Here is a 21,851-nt window from a genome sequence, read left to right on the forward strand (position 1 = left end):
GATAAAACAAAACAATCAGTAAAACCACCAATACTATGAAGAATTCTTTATGTTTTGCGTGCAATATATTCATGTTTTTACTAAGAGAAAAAAAGAAAAAAAAATAATAATAATAAGTGCAATAATTCATCAATATCAGACAAGAAAAGTATAATAATGTATACCTATATAAATATATATTTTATCTGGTCTGATATAAAAAAGAATGAATTCGAGATTTCATATTTAGTTTTGCTTAAACATATACTGTTTCTTCTTATGACAAACATAAATTGAACATTTATATAGTAAAAGTCAATACTTGTCCAAATCACGTTTTTTGTATCTGTTTTATCTTAACAGAAGTCCAAACATGTAAAGTGATAAAAATTGCATTAATTTAATGCATAGACGCGTCCGCGGACATGTTATTTTCTAGAGTTTTTTTTATATTGTGTGTACATTAAAACCTCTTTAGCTTATCCTACCTTTCTGTTCAACATTATAAATTTACATATATTCGATTCAAAGTGTTTATTGTTTGTCAAAGATTTAGCGCTTTTAAATGTTAGCTCGTTCTTATTGTGAGATTTTTTCAAGCCAAATATTTAAATATAAAATAAAATTGATAACAACAAAGCACGACTCCGCAGGTAGAAAGCATTTAAAATGCAATAAATTTTATTGGAAATAACATGTGTAATCAATAAAAGCCGAGCATCATTGGCGTTTCATTTTATTTTTCTTATGTTTGTTTTATTGAAGCAAAACATGCAAAACTTATGCAACTTGTATCATATACCTATATATTCATTATCCAGCTTAAAAGTTTTTTTCAGAATGTTATTAATTTATTTATTTTTGTTTTAGAATAACTATAATTTTTCATAGATGAACTTAGATAAAAAAAAAAGGAAAAAATCCTTTTTGGAAGATTGTCTCATTCAGTCAATAGTTAAAAGATAATAAAATGTTCATATTAAAAGAAAAACCAAAAGTTGTCAAAACATCCATCAACAAATTTTTACAATCAAATGCAAATAAATCCGCAAGCAAAAACATTTTTACCATTATTTTGTGTACTTATCCATGAAATGTTTAAAGTAAACAAGGTCTTGTCATACCACACACTCCCATTAAGTATAAAAAACGTTTTCCAGTATTTAACAAGATTAATTTCTTTGCGCTTCAATAATTCAATTAATTCGTATGATGCGAAAACTGCCTGAAGGCAAGAAAGGGTTTTCTTCTTATTTTAGGTTGTTGTTTTTACAAATTCACAATAATAATAACTGAAACACTGTAATGTACATTTGAAATGGATTTAAAACTGACAACACGACCCTTTTTGCATGATTTCTATTCCTAAGAAAATAACACAGCCCGACATAGATCAAATTTTCCATTCCATCAAAAACTTCAGTCACGACATCCTTTTTACTACGCTTTGTGGTATATTTGAAAAACAAATCGTACTTACTCATATCTAAAGATGGATGGTAGTGCCACTGACTGATGGATTTTAAATTTAAGTAGATGACAACAAAATGTACAGCTCTTTATTATAAACACTCCAGCACGGTAGATTATAAATTTACTTAACATTATTAAATCTTTATTTGAACTCCTATGTTAACATAAACGTAATAATCATTTCTAAATATATCTTAGGTGTTGCTCATTTTTTCACCATGTTTTTCTAATGCGATATACTACTTTGAGGAAAATAAAATCTTTAGGGTATATTATCCATTTTGAATGTAAATGATTTCATTTTCATCTTGGTTTTGTTAAAACAAAACTTTTTATGATTTCAGATTAAGAGTACTGTTTTCTTAATATTTAAAAAAAAATTTCTTAATGGAGTTTTTCACGAAAGATGATTTGCTTAAAGCAAAGGTGAAAAAACATATGAAAAGGACGCAGATGTCTTACTTTTGTATAAAGCGTATCTTTAATGGATTGGTGCTATGATGAATCATTATTTCCATTCTTTTTTTTACAAAATTTATTTTTTTTTATTAGGATTTAAAAGATATATAATAAAGATAGACTAATCATAAATTTCCCCAGAATGAGTCTTAGTAGTAGGCGAATAAAATAAATTTAAGAAAACAGAATTTCAGCAAGGTGATTTTAAAAAAAATAACAAAAATTTTATAACTCTCGGTTAATTTTGGCTTTAAGATGAATTTCTCAATGAAAAATAAAACATTTCAAATAAAAAAAGAAAATAGGAAGAAAATCTGTTTTGACTCGCCTCACGGGAAAACACACAAAAATAATAACAATAAAAATGTTGATGTATACAAATGAAAATATAAAAATTTGTAATTTTATGCTTTGCGTAATGGTTTTCTGACATGACGAAACGGCGTTTTCTTCACTGTACATGCTTAATAATCCATGGGATTTAGGGGCGATGAAAATTATTATGATATTGTAATAACTTAATAGGATTTCTTTTATTATAACAAAATTGTACAATGGTGCATTCAGGCGATAAAGGAGTTTTTTTTTACCTTTTTGTGACCATTTATAAAAATATACTTATTCTGTTTGTTGTAAGGACGAAAAGAAAAAAAAATATATTTTTGTCATAGCCTTAAGACAGCTCATTTCATCAAGTATTTTGCTCCACTAATATAAATTTTATAAGAATCAAATATCAATTTCTTTCATTATTTTAACAAGTTTTTTTTATTTCAGCTGAACTGAAAATGGACATTTTGCGGGAGCGTGAGTTCAAAGACTCATTAGAAAGACAGCTTACAGAGGAGCGTAAATTACGAGGTAAGTTCATTCGTTTTTTACAGATTTTTTACAGACTCAGACCCAGCTAGACACTTGATTTAACTTATTATATTCACACAAATTAATTGTCTGTACAGCCGTTTTGTATTGAATTACAGTATTAATATTACCCACAACATCCATTTTTGTGCACACGACGACGATTAAAATAAGTGTGCTTCCTGTTTCACAAAATTTTAAATTTATATGTGGACAGTGCAACAAAATTTCAATGTTTTTGCCTTTCTAACCACAAATATGTTCCTTTTTCACTTGTTGTAATATCTCAAGTTTCGTAAAAGTATTGCTTGTTTATTATATATTTTTTAACTCATTGATTGATTGCAAATTTGAAAATTTCTCAAACAATGAAGTTAAATATAAATAATAAATATTTCATTTATTTATTTATGATTTTGGACATTAAAACACACGAAATTCACGCTCAAAATTTCAGTATTTGTCAATAACTACTTTTTTGAAAAAAACCTTTTAAAGTAAATAATTAAAAGTGCTTGTTTTTTATTTATTACAATGATTATTATTATTATTGTTATTCAACAAAATTTTTCCATTCATTTACACTTGCACAAAAATAACACAAATAAAAAGAGGCACCCCCTCGTTCCTCACACTTCATTGATCGCAACATACACTCTTCGTAATATATAATAATCGTAAGGACAGAAAAATAATAATCGGTGAGGTGAAGTGTCACCCCTTTTATTTATCATTATGGAAAATGTTCTACCAACTGAATGTGTTGTTTATTCAAAATCCATTGAAAACCAATTTATTTTAAATTCTTTAATGTAGCCGTATAAAAATTGTTTTTGTAACAAAAATGTTCTCAGTAGTAAGAATTTGCAAAACTGAAAAAATGTTTCGGCAAATCGAAAACATGCTGACATTCTTGGTTAGATATTTTTTGTTCTTTTGATCTATATACAACTACATTCACATTGTCTCAAAACTATTTAAATAAAATAGTAGACTTATAAAAAGGCTCGGAACAAAGGGTATCCCATTTCTTTTGACCACTGTTGTCTTTTCATGTAAATTGATGTGGACCACAAAAAATATTTTTATGTATTTTACATCTACTTCAAGAAGCTCACATTTCAAAGGATAACGCTCTGTTCTAAATATCATATTTTCTTTCAAAGTTTTCTTCTGAATTTTTAAATGTGTAAACATCATCAAACTATTAATATGTAAAATAACCAAAGGCTAATATGTCTCTTTTCATACGTAACTCTCATATATAACCTTTCAGTCCAGCGATAGTCCTTTTTCACACTGACACCTCCTTTTCTGCTTTGAAGATAGTATAATGATTATAGGTATTTAAGGTTATTTTTCACGTCAAATAGTCTTTGACGAAATATAAAAGAGAATATAAAATGCCCCATTTTTCGTCAAACCTTTCTGCAAAACATCCATCAAAGGTATTAATTTATGTGAGTAAATTACAACACCTCATCAAATTATTTCAGAAGGAAAATAATCATTTTTATGTTCTGATAACAATTTCCACAAGTAATAAAATAAAACAATATTTTTAATATTTTTATTTATGAATTTAAAAAACTTGCACGTGGATTCGTCGAATCAAACCTACCGATTTTGTGTAAATATTTTACTTGCACAAGAGATAATTCAAAAACTGTTTTCAGATATTAATCGCTATTCTATCCGCTCATAATAACAAGAATTGTTCATATAATGGACCAAGTTGATTAAAAAGTTGTGTACTTTAGCTACAATTGATATTGTATGTGTATAAGCACAAATGATGCAAATAAAGCGCTTTTATATCTATTTAAAACGGATTTTTTTTTTGTTTCTGTAAGAGAAAAAAATCTTGATAACACACAGTGAATAAAAAGATTTTAAAAAGATTTGAGCTTTGAAATAGGATGGCGCTTCGTTTTGTACATTATCTGTTTGCAGTTTATGGCGGCTGATATTTTTTTGTTTGAATAGTATAATATGCCTCGACTCGTGTTCCATAATAGGTAATAATTAAACTCAGACTGCTGTTTTTCGATAAGAGCTTTCATTTGAATGGACCAAATTATTGGTGATAAAAGTGAATACTATGCAAATCCAGTACCTTGATTTGTTTTCGATTTTGAGCACTTAAATTGTAGATCTATCAAGAGACCTTCAAAAGGATCCGAATCACAACTTGAGTATTCACTTTTGACATACGTAGGAGATTTAAATAGATTGCATATTATCGGGCTGAGGAAGCGACGATACAAAAGAAAAAAGATTGCGATTTCGAGTTTATTCTTTTCCACAATTGAAATTAATATCGTCTTTTAAAACATGCATACCTTTCCAAACATCGAGACATGCAAAAATGTTTACATGATGCAACTTGTTTGATCAAAACGTCGAAAAAAGCCACCCAGGCAAATGAATAAAAAAGGATTCTCGGTTGAATAGGTTTGTTGTGGTTCACATATATTTTTTGTGGCCGTTCAAAAAAATGTTTTAGTCTAAATAATTTTAAACAAATTGCTTATAGTCATTTCATGAGACCTTAATAAAATTTATTTAATATACGCAAATTTAATAATTTATCAGGAAAATTGAACATAATATTTTTACATTTCAAATCAAACTGGATGAAATCCATAGGAAACATGTTAATATTTTAATATTGATTTTTCTCAACTTTTATGGGGTTACAAACAAAGCTTCTATTCCCCTCGTATGTGTTATTTTAATAAATATACAAGATTATCAGATACGTATTTAATTTAAGATTCATGACCTGAAAATTACATGTCGTCGTTCTTGTTATTTTAAAGAAATAAATTTTAAGAACAATAGGCAAAAGCATTTTCTGAATAATCACATTCTTAATGTTGTATCATATGAGCAATAAAATATAAATTTGATGTAGAAATAAGAAAATCCTCATTCCCAAACACATTCATCTAAGAATACCTATTTACGGAAACAGTTAAATTCTTCCTGATTAAAATTTAGGCAGGATCATTTCAAAAGCTACTTAGTACACATTATTTCAGTGTAGCTAAGACACAAAACTGTTCAGGCTAGTAATACTACATCATCTTAATACACTAAGCTTAGAATCTTGATATATGTAAATATTTTTTGTTATGCGTATTAAATAGTATTATAAATTTAATAATAAAATAAAACACAAAATATTCAAGTGCATTTAGATAAATATAGTACAACGATTGTTTCTTTAAGTTTTATTATTATATCTTTATTGTATAAAAAATACCCCTAAAAATCATACTTGTAAATTGATGATCAATGCTACATATTTCAAAATTAATGAAATTCAAAGTATGAAAGTTTACCGTAACGATATTCGTAATAAAGCATAAATATAATAGTCTCACTCCTCTTTGAAACTATGTTTTAATAAATTTAAACTAATTGAGATTGAGAAGCAGAAGAAAACATATAAAATTTGGTAACATGTTTCGGCCAAAATGCTTTGTCTTACCATAAATACTCTTGTAGTCACCGTTGTAACATATTGGTCCAAACTCTTAAAACATATCTGAATATTAATTACTTTTCTATGTGTGTCTTTTGTTTTACTAATATGGTTTGTTCAAACTCAATAAGATTTTCTAATACTTCAGATGTGATATTTTAAAGTTTAAAATTTTAACAAATTGGAGAAAAATCAGATAAGACAAAGTTTTAGTAGCACTACTCAGTAATATCTTATAAAATTCAATAGCATTCGAAAGAAGCTCTCGATGCTAACATAAAAAAATTTATAGTCAATATGAGCAATATCGACCGATTTCCATCGTTGTAAATAATATCAAAATGATTTGCGTTTTTTTTCTGTTTTTGTGAAAGCTGTACCATGTTCTTTTTAAAAGATAGGTGACACACAATTTTACTACCTTGCCTTGACTATTGCCGTTTCTCCAAAAATAACTTTTTTTATTTTTCGATTCTTTTATTCTTTTTTTTTTTATTAAATGGATAAAGTGTGACGAAGTGCAATCTTCCTCTATTTCATTTGCAGTGATAAGACTGTCAATAATGTTTCATACTTATGTCATAAATATTCAATCATGCATCATCATATTCTTTTCAATATTCGTATCAAATCATCAAAAAATAGCTGATGATGATATTAGAATATCGTGTGTGTATATATATCTCCTGTTTTGGTTTGAACTGAAATATTGAAACGTATTTCTCATGGGACGTATTATTTTTTCTTTGGCCAGAATTTTTTTATGTCAAGGATGGAAAATACCGAAAGGGAGCTTGTGAGTCCATTGTTAAAAAGTTGCCTTTTCTGTAAAAGAAAAAAAAAATGATGAAAAAAGTAATAAAAACATCATCATCATGGATATTGAATGACGCTATTAAAGGGAATTATATGGTTGGATTTGTGTTAAATCTCCCGAACTAGAGTGAGAAATTTTCAGCAAAAATGAAAACATATACGGCATATGGAAGATCTGCAAATATAAAATATCTACCCACTCTAACATTCGAAAATCAAAATAATGCAAAAGACAAACAATAGCGAATCAATGATACACACACTCAAACATTTTTATAATTTATTGCTTATTAAAAAATGCGATTTTAAAAAACTCAAAAGTGAAACAGAAAAACGTCTCCCTTTTATCTTTTTTTTACATCTCATCCACTACAGAGCACATTTAATATAAAAAAAGGGAAATATTGTGCTCTTATCTTTTAATACACTACATGAATTTTATTGCTATGCATTATTACCGTCATCCGTACAACGGAGAATTTGTGAATTAGACTAGAAAAATATGTTTTTCGGTGAATATTTTCCGTGCCTTTTTCTGTAAATCTGGCAAAATTGATATTTGATACCATTGTAAAATATATAATAAATACATTTTTCAATTATTGCTTCAACCTACAATACGTTCAAACATACCAGGATTCAATTTTTCTATACGATTTTTCGAGGAAGAATAGAAACTCAGATAAAAAAAGAACATTTAATCAGAGATTTATGAGGTGATTTTATGGTGTAAAGTGCTTTTTTCTGAAATAAAAAAAAGTAAGTATAAGAAATCTAGGGTTTCAACGCTACTTGTGCCTTATCAATCAATCAGTTTTCAATCGAAATTTGTTGTGGTGGATTATTTCTCTAGAAAATTTAAAAACCTACCCTCAAACTTTGTATATAAAATATACCTAATTGAAGTAGAAGAAAGGTTTTGTAGAAAAGTAAATTTTGTTACTGATTTTGTGATGAAATAATGTAGCTCAAATGATTTTATTTTTTTCATTTCCAAGTTAATTTGAATTAAATTAGTTTATTTTTTACGCAAACTCTAAATTGTAATTTTTTTATGATTGTTTTCACTCAAATCGATTTGAACATATCGTACAACCACAAAAATGTCATTTCATTTTTTGTTCAAATTATTATAATTATTAAAATATTTTATAAGACCCGTAGGCGTGAAGTCAAGTTTAAGAAATATATGAACCATAGTAAAAATGTCAATCATAAAATAAAAACTAACAGCGCAAATTTTATTGCGTGAAAAGCTAGAGATATAAATATATTTTAGAGCTTTCCATTGTAACAGTTGAGAGAGGGTCTGCCTAATCAATGTACCATAAAACTGGATTACTTTGAAAGTTTCTGGATTACATTTTTATAATTTGAAGAAAAGAAGGACAGTTCATTTCAAAAAAAAATATATATATATATATTTATATGAAATGATTTTAGTATCCCTCACCATCAGAGTTTTTCCTTACGTTTAACGAAAATATTTACTTTTAATGAGATATGTATTTTATTTATTTATTAGTTTATAAGATACGATTGGTCGTTATGATTATTTGATTTTGAAATATAAATGTAAGGAAGTTGAATATATTCAAAAGAGAATTTAGAGATTTTTTAGTTCAATTTTTTCTACTTTTTTAGTTTCAGTAGGTTTTGTTTCTTTTTTCTTTCATTGAAATATGTATTTTCAAAAGAAATAACACTTTTTTTCGTCCAACCGCCCACTTTCTAAATGAACACCAAGAAAGCCCAAAATCCATTCATTAATTTTTTTCTATCAAGTTTTTACACTCTTTAGTGCGATTATTAATACGTATTACCTTACCGTCAGCTTTTCCAGCTACCTAACGTGTAGCTTCTATTATTCATCAAATCAGGCACAAAGTTTATTGTTATCGCTTTTGTTTGCTTTTTGACTTTATATGCTGGTACATGCATAAGTTTGCTTTTAGACTGTTTGTAATTCAAGATCATTTCGAGTCACCGAGAAAGGCTAAAGATACGACGGCGACGTTGGAAATGCGCAATAGCAGATATTTTTAAAGAAAATCTATACCTCGTCGATTCACTTGATTTTTTTCTGTATTCTTATTAATCAATCTTTGCTTAAGTTATGAATTATAAAATTTATCAGTATCTCAAAATATTTCTGATGTTCACTTTTGAACTGAAAACGTGATTTATCTAGATTTTCACTTACATATGTATTTAAATTAATAAAAAAGATCAATTCCTCCATATTCAAAATTTACACACATTTTATTTGTGAATAAAATACAAGAAACATGATTTAAATTATTTGATTGGATTATATATTTTTTTTCATGATTATCCATTATTGTTTCAAGTTTCTTCCCTTATTCATATTGTTGAGCGCAACCTATAATTGAATCGCAAAAAAAAATAATAACCTGAAAATCGAAATTGGATTGAGAATAATGTATAACGTAAATCATAAATGAGTTATTGGCATTGAGTTATTTTTGTGCTTCACCAGAAAAATAAAACAGCGAAGAGCAAAAAAGAAATTAGAATTTTCGGAAAATTTTTCAAAAATTATTTTTTAGTCACGTAGATTTTTTTATGTATGTATATTTGAATCCTATTTGAGCTCATGTGTGTACAATTTTACCTCAGTTATGATAATGCACTTTGATCCACTCTGATTTTTTCCTCGGTACTTTTTATTATTTACAATTCTCATGGTATCTTTTATATTTTGCATCAAAAATATATGAAAAGTAATCAATTATTAATTGTAAAATGTACAATTTTGTAAGAAATATAATAATGAAAGATGTGTTTTGTGGGCAAAGGGCATGGAAAGAAGAGAATGAATATAGAAATGAAGATAATAAAGATGAGACTTCAAGTCAACGAATGAATGGCGATGAGTTGTTGAAAAAAGTAACCAACCAAAGTATATGTTTATGTTTCGATCAAGAATGGTGGAAAATTATTATTAAATTGCGGTCTACGCAAACTTTTGTTTTTGTTTTGTAGCTCGTTTTTTTTATTTAAAGAGAAAAATTCGATATAGTACGTGAGAAATTACACTTCTAATTATGCATCCAAATGAAATGTTCATGCTTCAAGTACTGCGTGAAAGCCACTTGGAGTGTTGGAAAACATGTTCTAGTATGTTAAAATTTTTGTCCTACTTAGTTAAGCATTGTCACAATCTTGTATCCTGAGTCAAAACTATTATTAAGGCATGATGCGTACAAATATTCACCGACAAAAACGCTACTTTTTATTTCAAGAATCGATCCCTCAAAGCATTTCAGTTAAAGCAATTTTATTGATGCAAATTATACCATTTTTAAGAGAAGAAAAAAGGAATAAGAACACAGTAAATCTTCCATTTATTTTTAATCTTGATGGTATATGATGATTTTATTCGTATTGCATGCAGAACCATCAACAAAAAAAAGTTAATTCGCGTATAGATACCTTGAAGGTACACAAAAAAAATTTTTCATTTTATTTAGACAATAGAATTATTATTATTTTGTCATTTTTTTTATAGAATTTTCTTCTGTAAAACTTTACTTTGCCCAATTTTTATAAAATTTATTAAATGATGAAAAAATTGTAATTCCTTGAATTTAAGCCTGTAAATAAGCACGTTAAGTGAATCAAAACAGATAACTCTAATTTGTATGAATTAAATGTTTGATAATTTAATGAAAAAGCTAAGACATCTTACCTTTTTTTCTATAAAACATAACTTTTTTTTATTGCAAGAGCCCAGCTCTAGCTTTAAAACACGCGTGCGCATGCATCATTTAAGAACAAAAAAAAAATAAATAAAGAGAATGTAAAGTTTTCCTCGTTTTCTTGTTATTTTTTGCTTGAATATTATACCAGGTTTTAGTTAAATATATGAATAAAAAGATTTGCAAAATTTTTTGCTTTAAAATCGTCCGATCCTTTTTTGCTTACATTTGCACCTTTTTCTCTAAAATTTTTCTGTAAGCAGTTTTAAAGCAGAGTGGGTGGAGCCTGTTAATTGCTTACTTCCCCAGCACGCAAAAATTAAATCGTGCCCATGCTCACTGGGGTCGGTACGATTTTTGTGCACTGGGACACATCACTCGTGTCTGATTATTTTAAAAAAACCGTTGAACTATAAATTGAAAGGTGATAAATTAATTCCACAAAACTAAAGTTTATTGTGTCTGTTGAGTCCTGTGCATTTCTGTTTATTGATAAAAAAAATTAAGCTTTTTCTTTTTTTCGTCCCGCGCGTTGCTCGGCCGATAAATTAATCAGAGAGACTTATCCAAGAACCTTGAAATTCATAAAATTCAAATAAACGTTAAAAACGCAGAACGATACGTCTTCTTTGTTTCAGAAAATTATATGAATACAATTATAATTATTAGCTCAGCTAGTTTTTGGTTTAAATTATTATTATGTATTTCCCACAGACGAATAAAACGCGAAAATTATTTAATATTTCTTTTAACATCTAGTGTAATTTTTAGCAATATAAATTTAATAATTAATTTGTTCACTATATTTTTCTTTTAAGGTCTATACCAGAAGCGTTGCAAGAGAGAAAAACGCAACACTTGTCGCTTGCGTGAGCAATTGGAAATGGAAATAAAGAAACGCAATCAAATTGAAGAAGCTCTAAAGGCCTCAGGAGCATCTGCTGAAATTCTACGAATTATTTCAGGTTAGTTCATTTTTTCCTTCATAGATTTTTCTGGGTATAGATTCTCATATGACCGAACACAGGTATAAAATAATAATTATCAAAATGTGGATTAAACTCATTAATGCCCGACTAAGTAAATAACACGACGTGGTAGAAAAAAGGGTTAATATTTTCCACTCTCCTAATTAATTAGAAAAAAGTATCGGTATATTAAGTGTTCATTTATCCGTATGCGACCATAAAAAAATCAATTAGCATCGTTTTTTTATAATCTAAAATGATTTTTATTTTCGTATTTGAACAACAAAAAAAAGATTTTATGGTCATCATTGATTGATCATCTACCTACATAGATTGAAGTAGATGGAAATTACTGCTCCTAATTGATATTAATAGGCCATAATTTTCCTATCTTTTATTCTTTATTTTTTTTTAGAAAACTCAAACAACGAACACCGAGAGCACAGTACATCAGCTACCGATCGTGAGACTCGTTCATCGTCGTCTTCCTCAAAGCAGCCACAGCAATCTCGCGAAGAAAACAGCAACAAATCCGAACATAACAACAATAACGAACCAAAGTCAACAGAGTCTTCTTCATCACGCTCGCGTCCATCAAGCCGTGACACTACGCAACAACAATCAAACAATAGCACTAATTCTAATAATGATAATAAACAGGGAAGCAATTGGAATTATCCTGGGTTACAGGACGTCATGGCAAGTGGTGGGTTTTGGCAAAATTATTCAGGTTGGTGGTATTATTCTTTTACACGATTCTACCTTCAACTATTTGCCATAAGTATTAAATACAAGGATAGAAGCAATCAAATACCTATTTCAAGATTTCATTTTGCATACACTTTTAATATGTCAAAAAATAATAACAATAAAAGCTGATACCCTTGAGAATTAAATGTCATTTGCTCTTATTATTTTTATTATTAATAATAAAACGCGCTGCCATTATTTTGTATTGGCACGAGATATGTGAATTTATGAAAAGAAAAAAATCTTTGACTTTATTTTGTGTTGTCGTGCATGATTGTCTTAAAAGTTTTGTCGATTTTAGCGTATATCACGTAAAGGTGAATAATGCATGTGTAATAAAATGTCTCAAGTGTGTCTTTTTATTATAAACGGTTTGAAACAAAAAAGAACAATGATAATATGTATTCATATAAAAAATAAATCAATACAACCTAGGAGAGCACACAATAATTTCATCCCTTTCCCATAAAAAGAAAATGAAACTAAGTAATATCACAATCATGATGACAGTTCAAAATTTAATAAGTCTTGAAACACGAAAGGGAAAATGGGATTAGCCAATTTAAATTCCTCATTCGTCCCTCTGTATTTTGATTGAATTTTCAACTGAGAATTCAAAATTTAAATCACATCGAAATGCTTTAGTCACTTCTAGAAAAGTCAAAGTCAATTTACAAATTATTTTTTTCTATCAATTTATAATTTTTCGTTACTTAACATATATACATTTATTTAAAATTGTTTTTGTTTTGTTACAGAGTCTCTCGCACAAGATCTTGAACGAAAGGCCAGACACCGTGAAAATAGTGAAGAAACAGGTGATTCCCCTGTAAAAAATTCTCTCTCTGACCGATCCAGCTATTACAAAAACTCGGTGCTGTACAGCAGTGCAACTTAGTCAAATAATAAAAATTAAGCGTTTTTCGAATAAAACAAAATACATATATACATAACATCAATAGTGGTAAGAGTATATTATCAGTAAATAAATATTAATAATTTGCATAAGCTCAGTGTTTAAAAGTAATAAATAAATCAAAACAAGTAAAAAAAAAATGTAGAAAAATATAAACATGAAAAATGTTTTGGTTCATTTTCTTTTTAGACTTATAACAGGTAAAATGAATCAATGTCAAAATATATGAATTAAATTATGGACATTGTCTAATCATAGATAACTATATTAACATAATAATATTAGATAACCATATTGAGGATAACCAATAAAATTATCACGCTGAAAAACTTTAATTTATAAGAATATACATCGCGCAGTAGTATTTTTCTTATTTTATGATGATCTCACATTCGTATTTGTATCAAAAATCAATACTTTAATAAACTAATGATGATGAGTAAGATTTACAAATCACATAGAACGTATAAAATAAAATTATAAATAAATAAAAATTATTCTTCCATGAAGAAAACGTCATTTTAGTATTTAAAATAATAACCACTAAATGATAAAATAAACTTGTAATTATATATGTATAAATAATTTATACAATAATATAAAAAGTAAAATAACATAAAATCAAACACATTTATCTCAAGTTATCATACAATGTAACCTTAAACATAAATATGTCCTCACCAATATGTTCTAATAAGCAAACTATGATTTTTTTAAATGTGCGTTTTTAAGTTTGCAAATCATTTTGCAAAGAAAAAAAATGAAACAAAAATTGAAAAAAGAATGTTTTAAAAACACTTAGCTTGTCTCTACTTCAACACTTAGAAAAACAAGTATATATACTCATAATATATTTATTGTCAATGTTGTATGTAAAAGTATCCTAAATACATATAATTAGATAATAAAATTCATTATAGATATACATATTTAATTTTAAAAATACCAATATTGGTACAATATTATTATGTTTTATTATTCAAATTTAAGTCTGTGCTGTAGTTATAAGTACATATTTAGTTTAATATTAAAAGTAAAGCAGAATAAATGAAATTGCTGGTAACATTGATAAGGAAAAATATAATAATAATAATAGAAATATACAGCATTTCAAAATAAAAATAAATTCAAGTTATCAAAAATACTGTTTCAATTTATTTATCGAATTAAGGCGAATTATGTCAAATGACCATTTTGATAATTGGAATACCGAAAAATGTCAACTTTTCCTTATTTACTAAATATTTTTCAAAGTGAATTTTTAAGGAGAAAACCAATTCTGAGGGGGGGGGGGGGTTAACATGAAATGAAATATTAATCTGATGGCATAGGTAAGATTACTAATCTTTTATTGTCTATCCTGAGTACGAACTTGCAATCTTTTAAATATTTATTAATACAATTACACTTGAGCCCGAGAAGTTTAAATAATTGCTTCATAACTTGAAAACGCGATTATGTAAAACAATTTGTTGTTCAACCTCATTATTGGTAAATAATGATTATCATAAAAATACAGGAAACTCATGTAAAGTCATTACTTAAAGCACTTTTTCATCATTTACATTTTTCTTCAATTTAGGACCGACCATTTGTATTCATTTATTTTGCAAAAAAAAAAATTAGTAGTAATTAGTATATATTTACTTTAAGTATTTCCATATTGAAGTATTGGTAGTTTTTTGCCGTCGGTTACGACAAAAACTCAAAATTGATCGATCCAATCTTAGAACTCTTTTTACCCTTTACCTATGTTCTTCATCTCAATAAATAATTTTTAGTTACAATTAAAGGCTTGTTTCAACAAAAAATAAATAAAATAAATATTTTGTGTTATTTCACCAATTCCTCTAACTAAATATAAACTCTAACTTTATCCCAATTTCACACATCTCACAACGCAACCTCACAATCACCAAAAATTATAAAAAGAAAATTTTGGGCCACAAGTTACACACACGGTCGATTAATCGAGTTTAATTCCTGATTTTCCTTCGAAATAAAGTAGAGATTCGTAGAGGGTTAGTTTTAAAATTGCGTCTTTTACCCATATCAAAACTATACGTAATAGATAAAAAATATGTATAAATGTATATTCACATCAGAAAATTGAATAAAATTGTCACCACGAAGAAACCTGTTTCGTTGAATAATTTCCTGTAAATTATTAAAGCCACCATTTTGTAAAACTAATATTTCAGTCATTGTTTTCTTATTCTTGTTCATCACAATCATCGTCTCGTCATAACCATTATTATTGTTATTATTGAATACTCATTTGCATAACATAAATAATAATAAAAAAAACAACATGAAAACGTTCAATTAAACATCTCTTTTGCATTCACATTCCGTTCATTCTTCAATCCAATCATGCTTCCTTAATATTCAATTGAGCCAAAGCAATGGCAAGAAAATGGTTTGAAGTTTCTCGATGATTGAGTTTAGCCCTGAAGCATAATTTTGTGAACAACAGCAGAAGCCATTAAAACTTATGTACGTGTTATGTATTTTATATACTGTATTTATTGAAATGAATGATTATTATGAATGCAAAGCAAAATATTTATTAAAAATTGTAAAACATGAAGGAAAGAAAAATAGCCACCATATTACATTCGATATCACTTACTAACAAATATGTTTCTGTTTTTTTTTTTTGATTTGGAATTAGCAAGAAGGTTTTATTCGAAGAAGATAGCTATTGGCTGGTAGAGTTCGAATGAAAGAGTGTCTTTATTTCAAACACTCAATTAAGTTATCAATTAGTTGCTTTGGATGCTGACTATTGAGGTTCTTTAGTGATTTTCGTCTTTAGTAATTTGACTGAATTGCTATTTATCTGCTCATTATGATTCACCGTTCCAGCGTTAGATATAGAAAATCGTCAATGTAAATAATAAAAATATAAAATAAAAAGTAAAATACAAAAATAAAACACCTGACACTGAGCTTCGCTCTCATTTTTATATTATTAAGTAGTTTAACTCGCTGTTTACAGAAGTAGTAAAATTGTTCAGTACTTAATTTTCAAATATGACCAATGAAAAATCAGTACAGCCTATGCTTGAGGCTAAAAACAAAAACACTAATTTAAACGCAAACTATAAAGAATTAATAAATATGTACTCAATACCTACAGTAGACTGACTGCACACCTGTATTTTTATTTATTTTTTTATGGTTTGTACAGAAAACCACCTTAAATTCATTGTGCATGTTAATGCCTCGCAACCACTGGACACTTTAAATAGAAAAAAAGTCCAACATTTTTCTATGATTTATACTTACACACTTTTTGATAACAGTGATAAAAATATTTACTACTAACAATAGTAATAATACTACAAAAATTATTTTAAAATTTAAATTTAATTCTTCTAAAGAATATTTTTTTGTTCTAAAAAAACTACACTTAATCGTATAGCCAAGCAAAATTTAAATGGTCTCAATAAACTTCTCGTACTTTGAAGTAAATAAAACTATTTTCCTCGTTTTTTTGGTTCAAACCGTTTACTTATGAGAGCACATCAAAATGCCCTGAAAATCCATTTTAGCTAAATGTCTTATATGCTCTTATGCTAGAGACTTAAAATTTGAACATTCGAGTGTTTTTCAAAAGACTTTAAAGCTAATTTTGAACAAAATGGCGATTAACATACAATTTTCCATATAATAAGAGTTGAATTTTCTAAAATTATTATTATTTTGCTAGTCGACCAGATTTGGCTTTGCGCGAGCCATTATAATGAAAAATAAGCCACTAAGACCTCCTTTAAGGAGAATATGGAGAAATAATATCGCGTTATTGAATTTATCAAATGATACTTCGATGGATTCGGATTGTCAAATCAATTAAAAAAGATTAAATGCTTTTTTAAGTTTTTATGTAAGGCCGCTCCAAATGAAACTCAATAGTTTTGTCCGATGACCCATTTTAAATTCGAAAATCCAATGGGGCAAAATAAAAAAAAAAGTTAAAAATTTCATCAAAAATTATCAATATTTGGTTTATTTTCATAATTTTTCAAGAAAATTTTTCAATTTTTAGTAATTTTTGTTCAATTCAAAATCGTAATTTGAGATGAAATTTTATTTAAAAAATAATTTTCATGATAATCATTGATTTTTTTTTTTCAAAAAAAATTTGACAGTTATTTTTATGGTATTCAATTTTTAATACACAAATATCAATGTAAAAAACTTAAAACAACAATAATATTGATGAACAATCAAAAATTTTCAAAAAATTTGGCATTTTGTTTGAAAAAAAGTATTTCAATTTTTTTAAATTTCCACCCCCCCCCCCCCCCCCCCCTATTTTTATTTCAAAAATTTTTGACAAAATTATTGAGTTTCATTAGTAGCGGCTTAAGTATAAATTCTGAATAAAAAGGGTTTTTGCCCTTGAAATAAGTATAGAAATGTACATGTAACTAAATTCATTATCATTTAAATAACATTTGCTTTATCGTTAATTTTGAGTGTTCTGTCTTTTGTTTGTTTAGTATCAGTGTGAAAGAAGATTAATATTAATTTGATATATATTCTCAAGACGTAAAAATGTGGTAAATTTTAATAAAAATGTAAATCAAAATTTTGAGAAAAAACATTAGGACTAAGGAAAAATCATAAAATACTTAAAACACTGCTTCCTAACTGCATAAAGAATGAAATCCTTTTGACTGATAGTCATTCATTTCCAATTATTGATACTCTATTATTATTAAATGTATTATTATTCAAAAATTTCTTACAACAAATTAGGTTCTCTCATTTTCATTCATAAAATTCTGAACACGTACACTTTTTGATTTCTTTTTTACCTTTGCTCAATCAAACTCCAACTGGTTTTTTTTGCCTTTAAGTTTTTTAAACATATTTATCCTGAAGAAACACTTTTATCTTTCAATATTTATTATAAAAAAAAACTTAATAGGTATTATGAATGTAAAGTGTTAGTTTCATTTTGTGAAAGAAAATGGAGGATTGGCACTTCTTAAATATCATGAATAATATTATTCCTTTTATTTTCAACCAAACAGATAAATATTCGATAGGAACATCGTTATTTATACAATTACATTCATGTAAAGTTTTGAGAATAAACAAATTGTAGTAAACATTGAAACATGTACTTGATTTTTTGTCACATGGAAGACCCCATTGAACAGAGTCAAGTATTGCTATTATTTAAAATAATAGAATTTGTAAGTATTTAAAGCTTTTTTGTGTGTTTTTTTTAAGTATTTCCTTCACAGAGTATTTCTCTAATTTGTATGATAATACACATTATCGGATTTAGTCATATGCAAGAACCACTGCCACATGAATTACTCTTTTGTGGAACTTTCTCTGCTTTTCTGATCATTCCGATTTTCGGTGTTTTAGAGATAATTCTAGATAATCGTATCAATATTATTATAGAATGTATCATAACGGTTCTCGGGTTTCTGACGTATATGATTATTACATTTTTATCAATGCTCATTGCAGAGCAGGATCATCATTTATATTACTTAACGGATAAAGAAGAAAATCAGCATTTTTTCTTTCAAATGTCCAGACTTCAAAGCATTGCTTCACTTGTGGGAATGTTCCAGTTTCTGATGCACTTTACAATCACCATTGACTTAGTTCTAGTAAAGGAATTGCCAGATAAATCTACTTTATCAAGAAATTCAAAACCAAATATGATATCAGTGATCAACATTGCTTTCTTTGATAAAGCGCTCTTGAATGAACCTTTGAAAGTAGAACTCCCAACATGGCTTAAAAATTTGTTTCGCAAACAAAACTAAAATTTCTCCCTCAAGTAAAAGTATGATTAGGTAAATACTATTCCAATTCTTTTAAATCACCAACAAGTATTTTAGGTTAAGAAACATAAACTTATGAGTATCATTACAATTTATGCCACACTTTAAAACTAGATTAACATGGTTTATAATTGAAAACTAAATGATAGACTTGCTTTGTTGATTGATGAATCATTTCAAGAAAACGTTTATAGAAAAAACAAAAAAAAACTAAACATCAATAATAATTTTAATTTGATTACTCATCTACAAGTATGTCTTTCTAACTCCACCAAGAAATTTACTTTTTAAATGAAGGGACTCACATGTTTAATATCTATAATTTGAAAGGGGTCCTATTACAGAATAAATGTAAATATCGCTAAAACTTTAAACTGAATTTTATTTAACCAAAAACAATCTCTCTTGTACTGCTTTCACTAAAAAGTAACACAAGGATATCAAAACATAATCAACGTCGTGATTGATGTGATTTTAATACTATCAGTGTTTGAAGGATATATAAATAGTCAATTTAGAGTTTGTGCGAATAAGTGCGAGTTCTATAATAAATAAAATTCTTGTAAGAAAAATTCTATCGTCGTGTTAAAGTGCAGTTTCAATCAATTTATATGAACATATTTAGAAAACGGTCTCAAATCATGATTACTCTTATGAGAGAACATTTACTATACCTAAGTTTAATTAAAAGAATTCTTACGTATAAAGTCCTTATAACGGACTAGCATCCAACTGAATAGCAATTTAAAACAATTGCTACCACACTAAATTTACATTTTTGCATTCAAATTACCTCAATTTTCTTCTTTGTTAATGTATGTAGGTATATTTTTTACATTTTTTTTATTATTATTATTATTATTACTGTGAAGAAATATGATACCAAAAAGGAAAATCCAGAGGCACTTTATATTAATATAAATATAAAAACTACGATGTGGTCGTACTTAATGGTACAAATTATAGTTATTTTACATATGTTTTACTTTTAATATTTTTTTCATCACATTAAATATTCTACATGTATAAGAATAAAATACAAAAATGTATGAAAGCTCTATTAATATTTACATTACATTATACGCAAACAGACATTTATCAAGACTAAAATTACCTAGTTTACAAAGGTAGATTGGATTTTGAGTTCGTGAAAACAAGCAATAAGAACTTTTTTTAAAAAGCAAAAAAAAATTGAAATAATAAAAAATTGAGTAGAGTGAAAATAATAATTATAATTAAACAATTTTTTTTTTCTATAAAACATAATCCAGAATAAAAAAAAATACCTGGCCAGAAGGCTACAAACAATAAAGGAAGCGAGTATAGATATATTTACATTTCGTTCTTTTTTCTTGAACGTTCATAACATGTACCTGTGATGATAAATTAGCGTAATTTCATTCGTTGAAAGAAAATATATATGTACCTATATTTTTTTTGCATGTAAAATATGTATTCAAAAATTCACCTGCTAAACGAGAATTATATTTCAATTAACCGCAAAAATAATCTAATTGTGAAGTAGTGAACAAAACAGCCGAAAGTGAGATACAAGTTGACTATGGATTGTTGTATTAGTATAAAGGATGTTTTCAAATCCTCATTGAATTTTTTTGAAATTTGAAACAAATTTCAATAGTCCGAGTTTCAGCTTTTTAAAAAAAATATTTTTTTCACACTAGGTAAATAAAAAATGAATTAATAATTGAATATAATAATTTTCAAAATTGATTTGATTTGAAAAATATTATTAGTGATATCGAATACGCATTTTCAAATCAAGACATTTTTTTAAATTAAAACATTTTTCAAATTTCAGTAATTTTTTATCATTACGTAGCTTAATAGATCTAAAAATAACTATTCTAATTCCTAATACCTAGTTTAATTTTTTTGAAATTGAAATTTTTCCATTATTGATAGAAAAATACAGTCAACCTCTTTTTGAAATCTCAAAACTTTTGTTCAAAAATATGAAAAATCTTAAAAAATTCTATGTGTCGTAATGTTTTTAAAACATTTGTCTTGGAGTTTTTTGCAGAGATTTTCCTCCGATAAATTAAAAATGATAAAAATTAGAACTTTCACTGAAATATTAAAGACTAACGTAATTTGTAGAATGCCCCTCGCGATACATTAAGATTAAAAGAAAAATATGTAAAAAAAAAATATAGAACACGCCAATAAAGAAATATTATTATTATTAAAACATTTGTCTTTTATTGTATCGGTCTTTTATAGCTACTAACAAAGTAAAAATATTTTATTATTTTTTTTCTTTAAAAAAAAATTTTCTTCAAAATATTTTACTTTTCACATTTTACATGTCGACATGTAAATTTTATGCTACATACATCTCGACATATGTGCTGCATGCATGCATGTCGACATGTATATAGGGAGACAACTAAAAAATAGCTTTTTTTAATAGAAAAAAATCTATAAAACCTATAAATAAGCCAATAAATTAAATACCAAAGTCATAAAGCATTATTCAAAACTAAATATATTTAAAGATTTTCCATTAAAATCGGTCAAAAAGAAAAATACTATAAAATTTATATATACCTAAGTTAGATTTTGAAAATGTACCGGGAA

General features: G+C 26.9%; 1 protein-coding gene across 1 annotated transcript in view; it reads left to right on the forward strand.

Annotated features, from left to right (window-relative positions):
- The window catches only part of LOC134829730 (dachshund homolog 2), a 63,070-nt gene extending 49,601 nt beyond the window's left edge, over positions 1-13,469 (forward strand). Inside the window, exons 8-11 of the mRNA XM_063842961.1 lie at positions 2,689-2,772; positions 11,619-11,765; positions 12,184-12,498; positions 13,277-13,469. Coding sequence (XP_063699031.1) covers positions 2,689-2,772; positions 11,619-11,765; positions 12,184-12,498; positions 13,277-13,416 — 686 coding nt within the window. The 3' untranslated portion in view covers positions 13,417-13,469. The remainder of the gene's footprint in view (positions 1-2,688; positions 2,773-11,618; positions 11,766-12,183; positions 12,499-13,276) is intronic.
- The last annotated feature ends 8,382 nt before the right edge of the window (positions 13,470-21,851 follow it).

This window comes from Culicoides brevitarsis, chromosome 2, assembly GCF_036172545.1.
Source record: "Culicoides brevitarsis isolate CSIRO-B50_1 chromosome 2, AGI_CSIRO_Cbre_v1, whole genome shotgun sequence".
Lineage (NCBI taxonomy): Eukaryota > Metazoa > Arthropoda > Insecta > Diptera > Ceratopogonidae > Culicoides > Culicoides brevitarsis.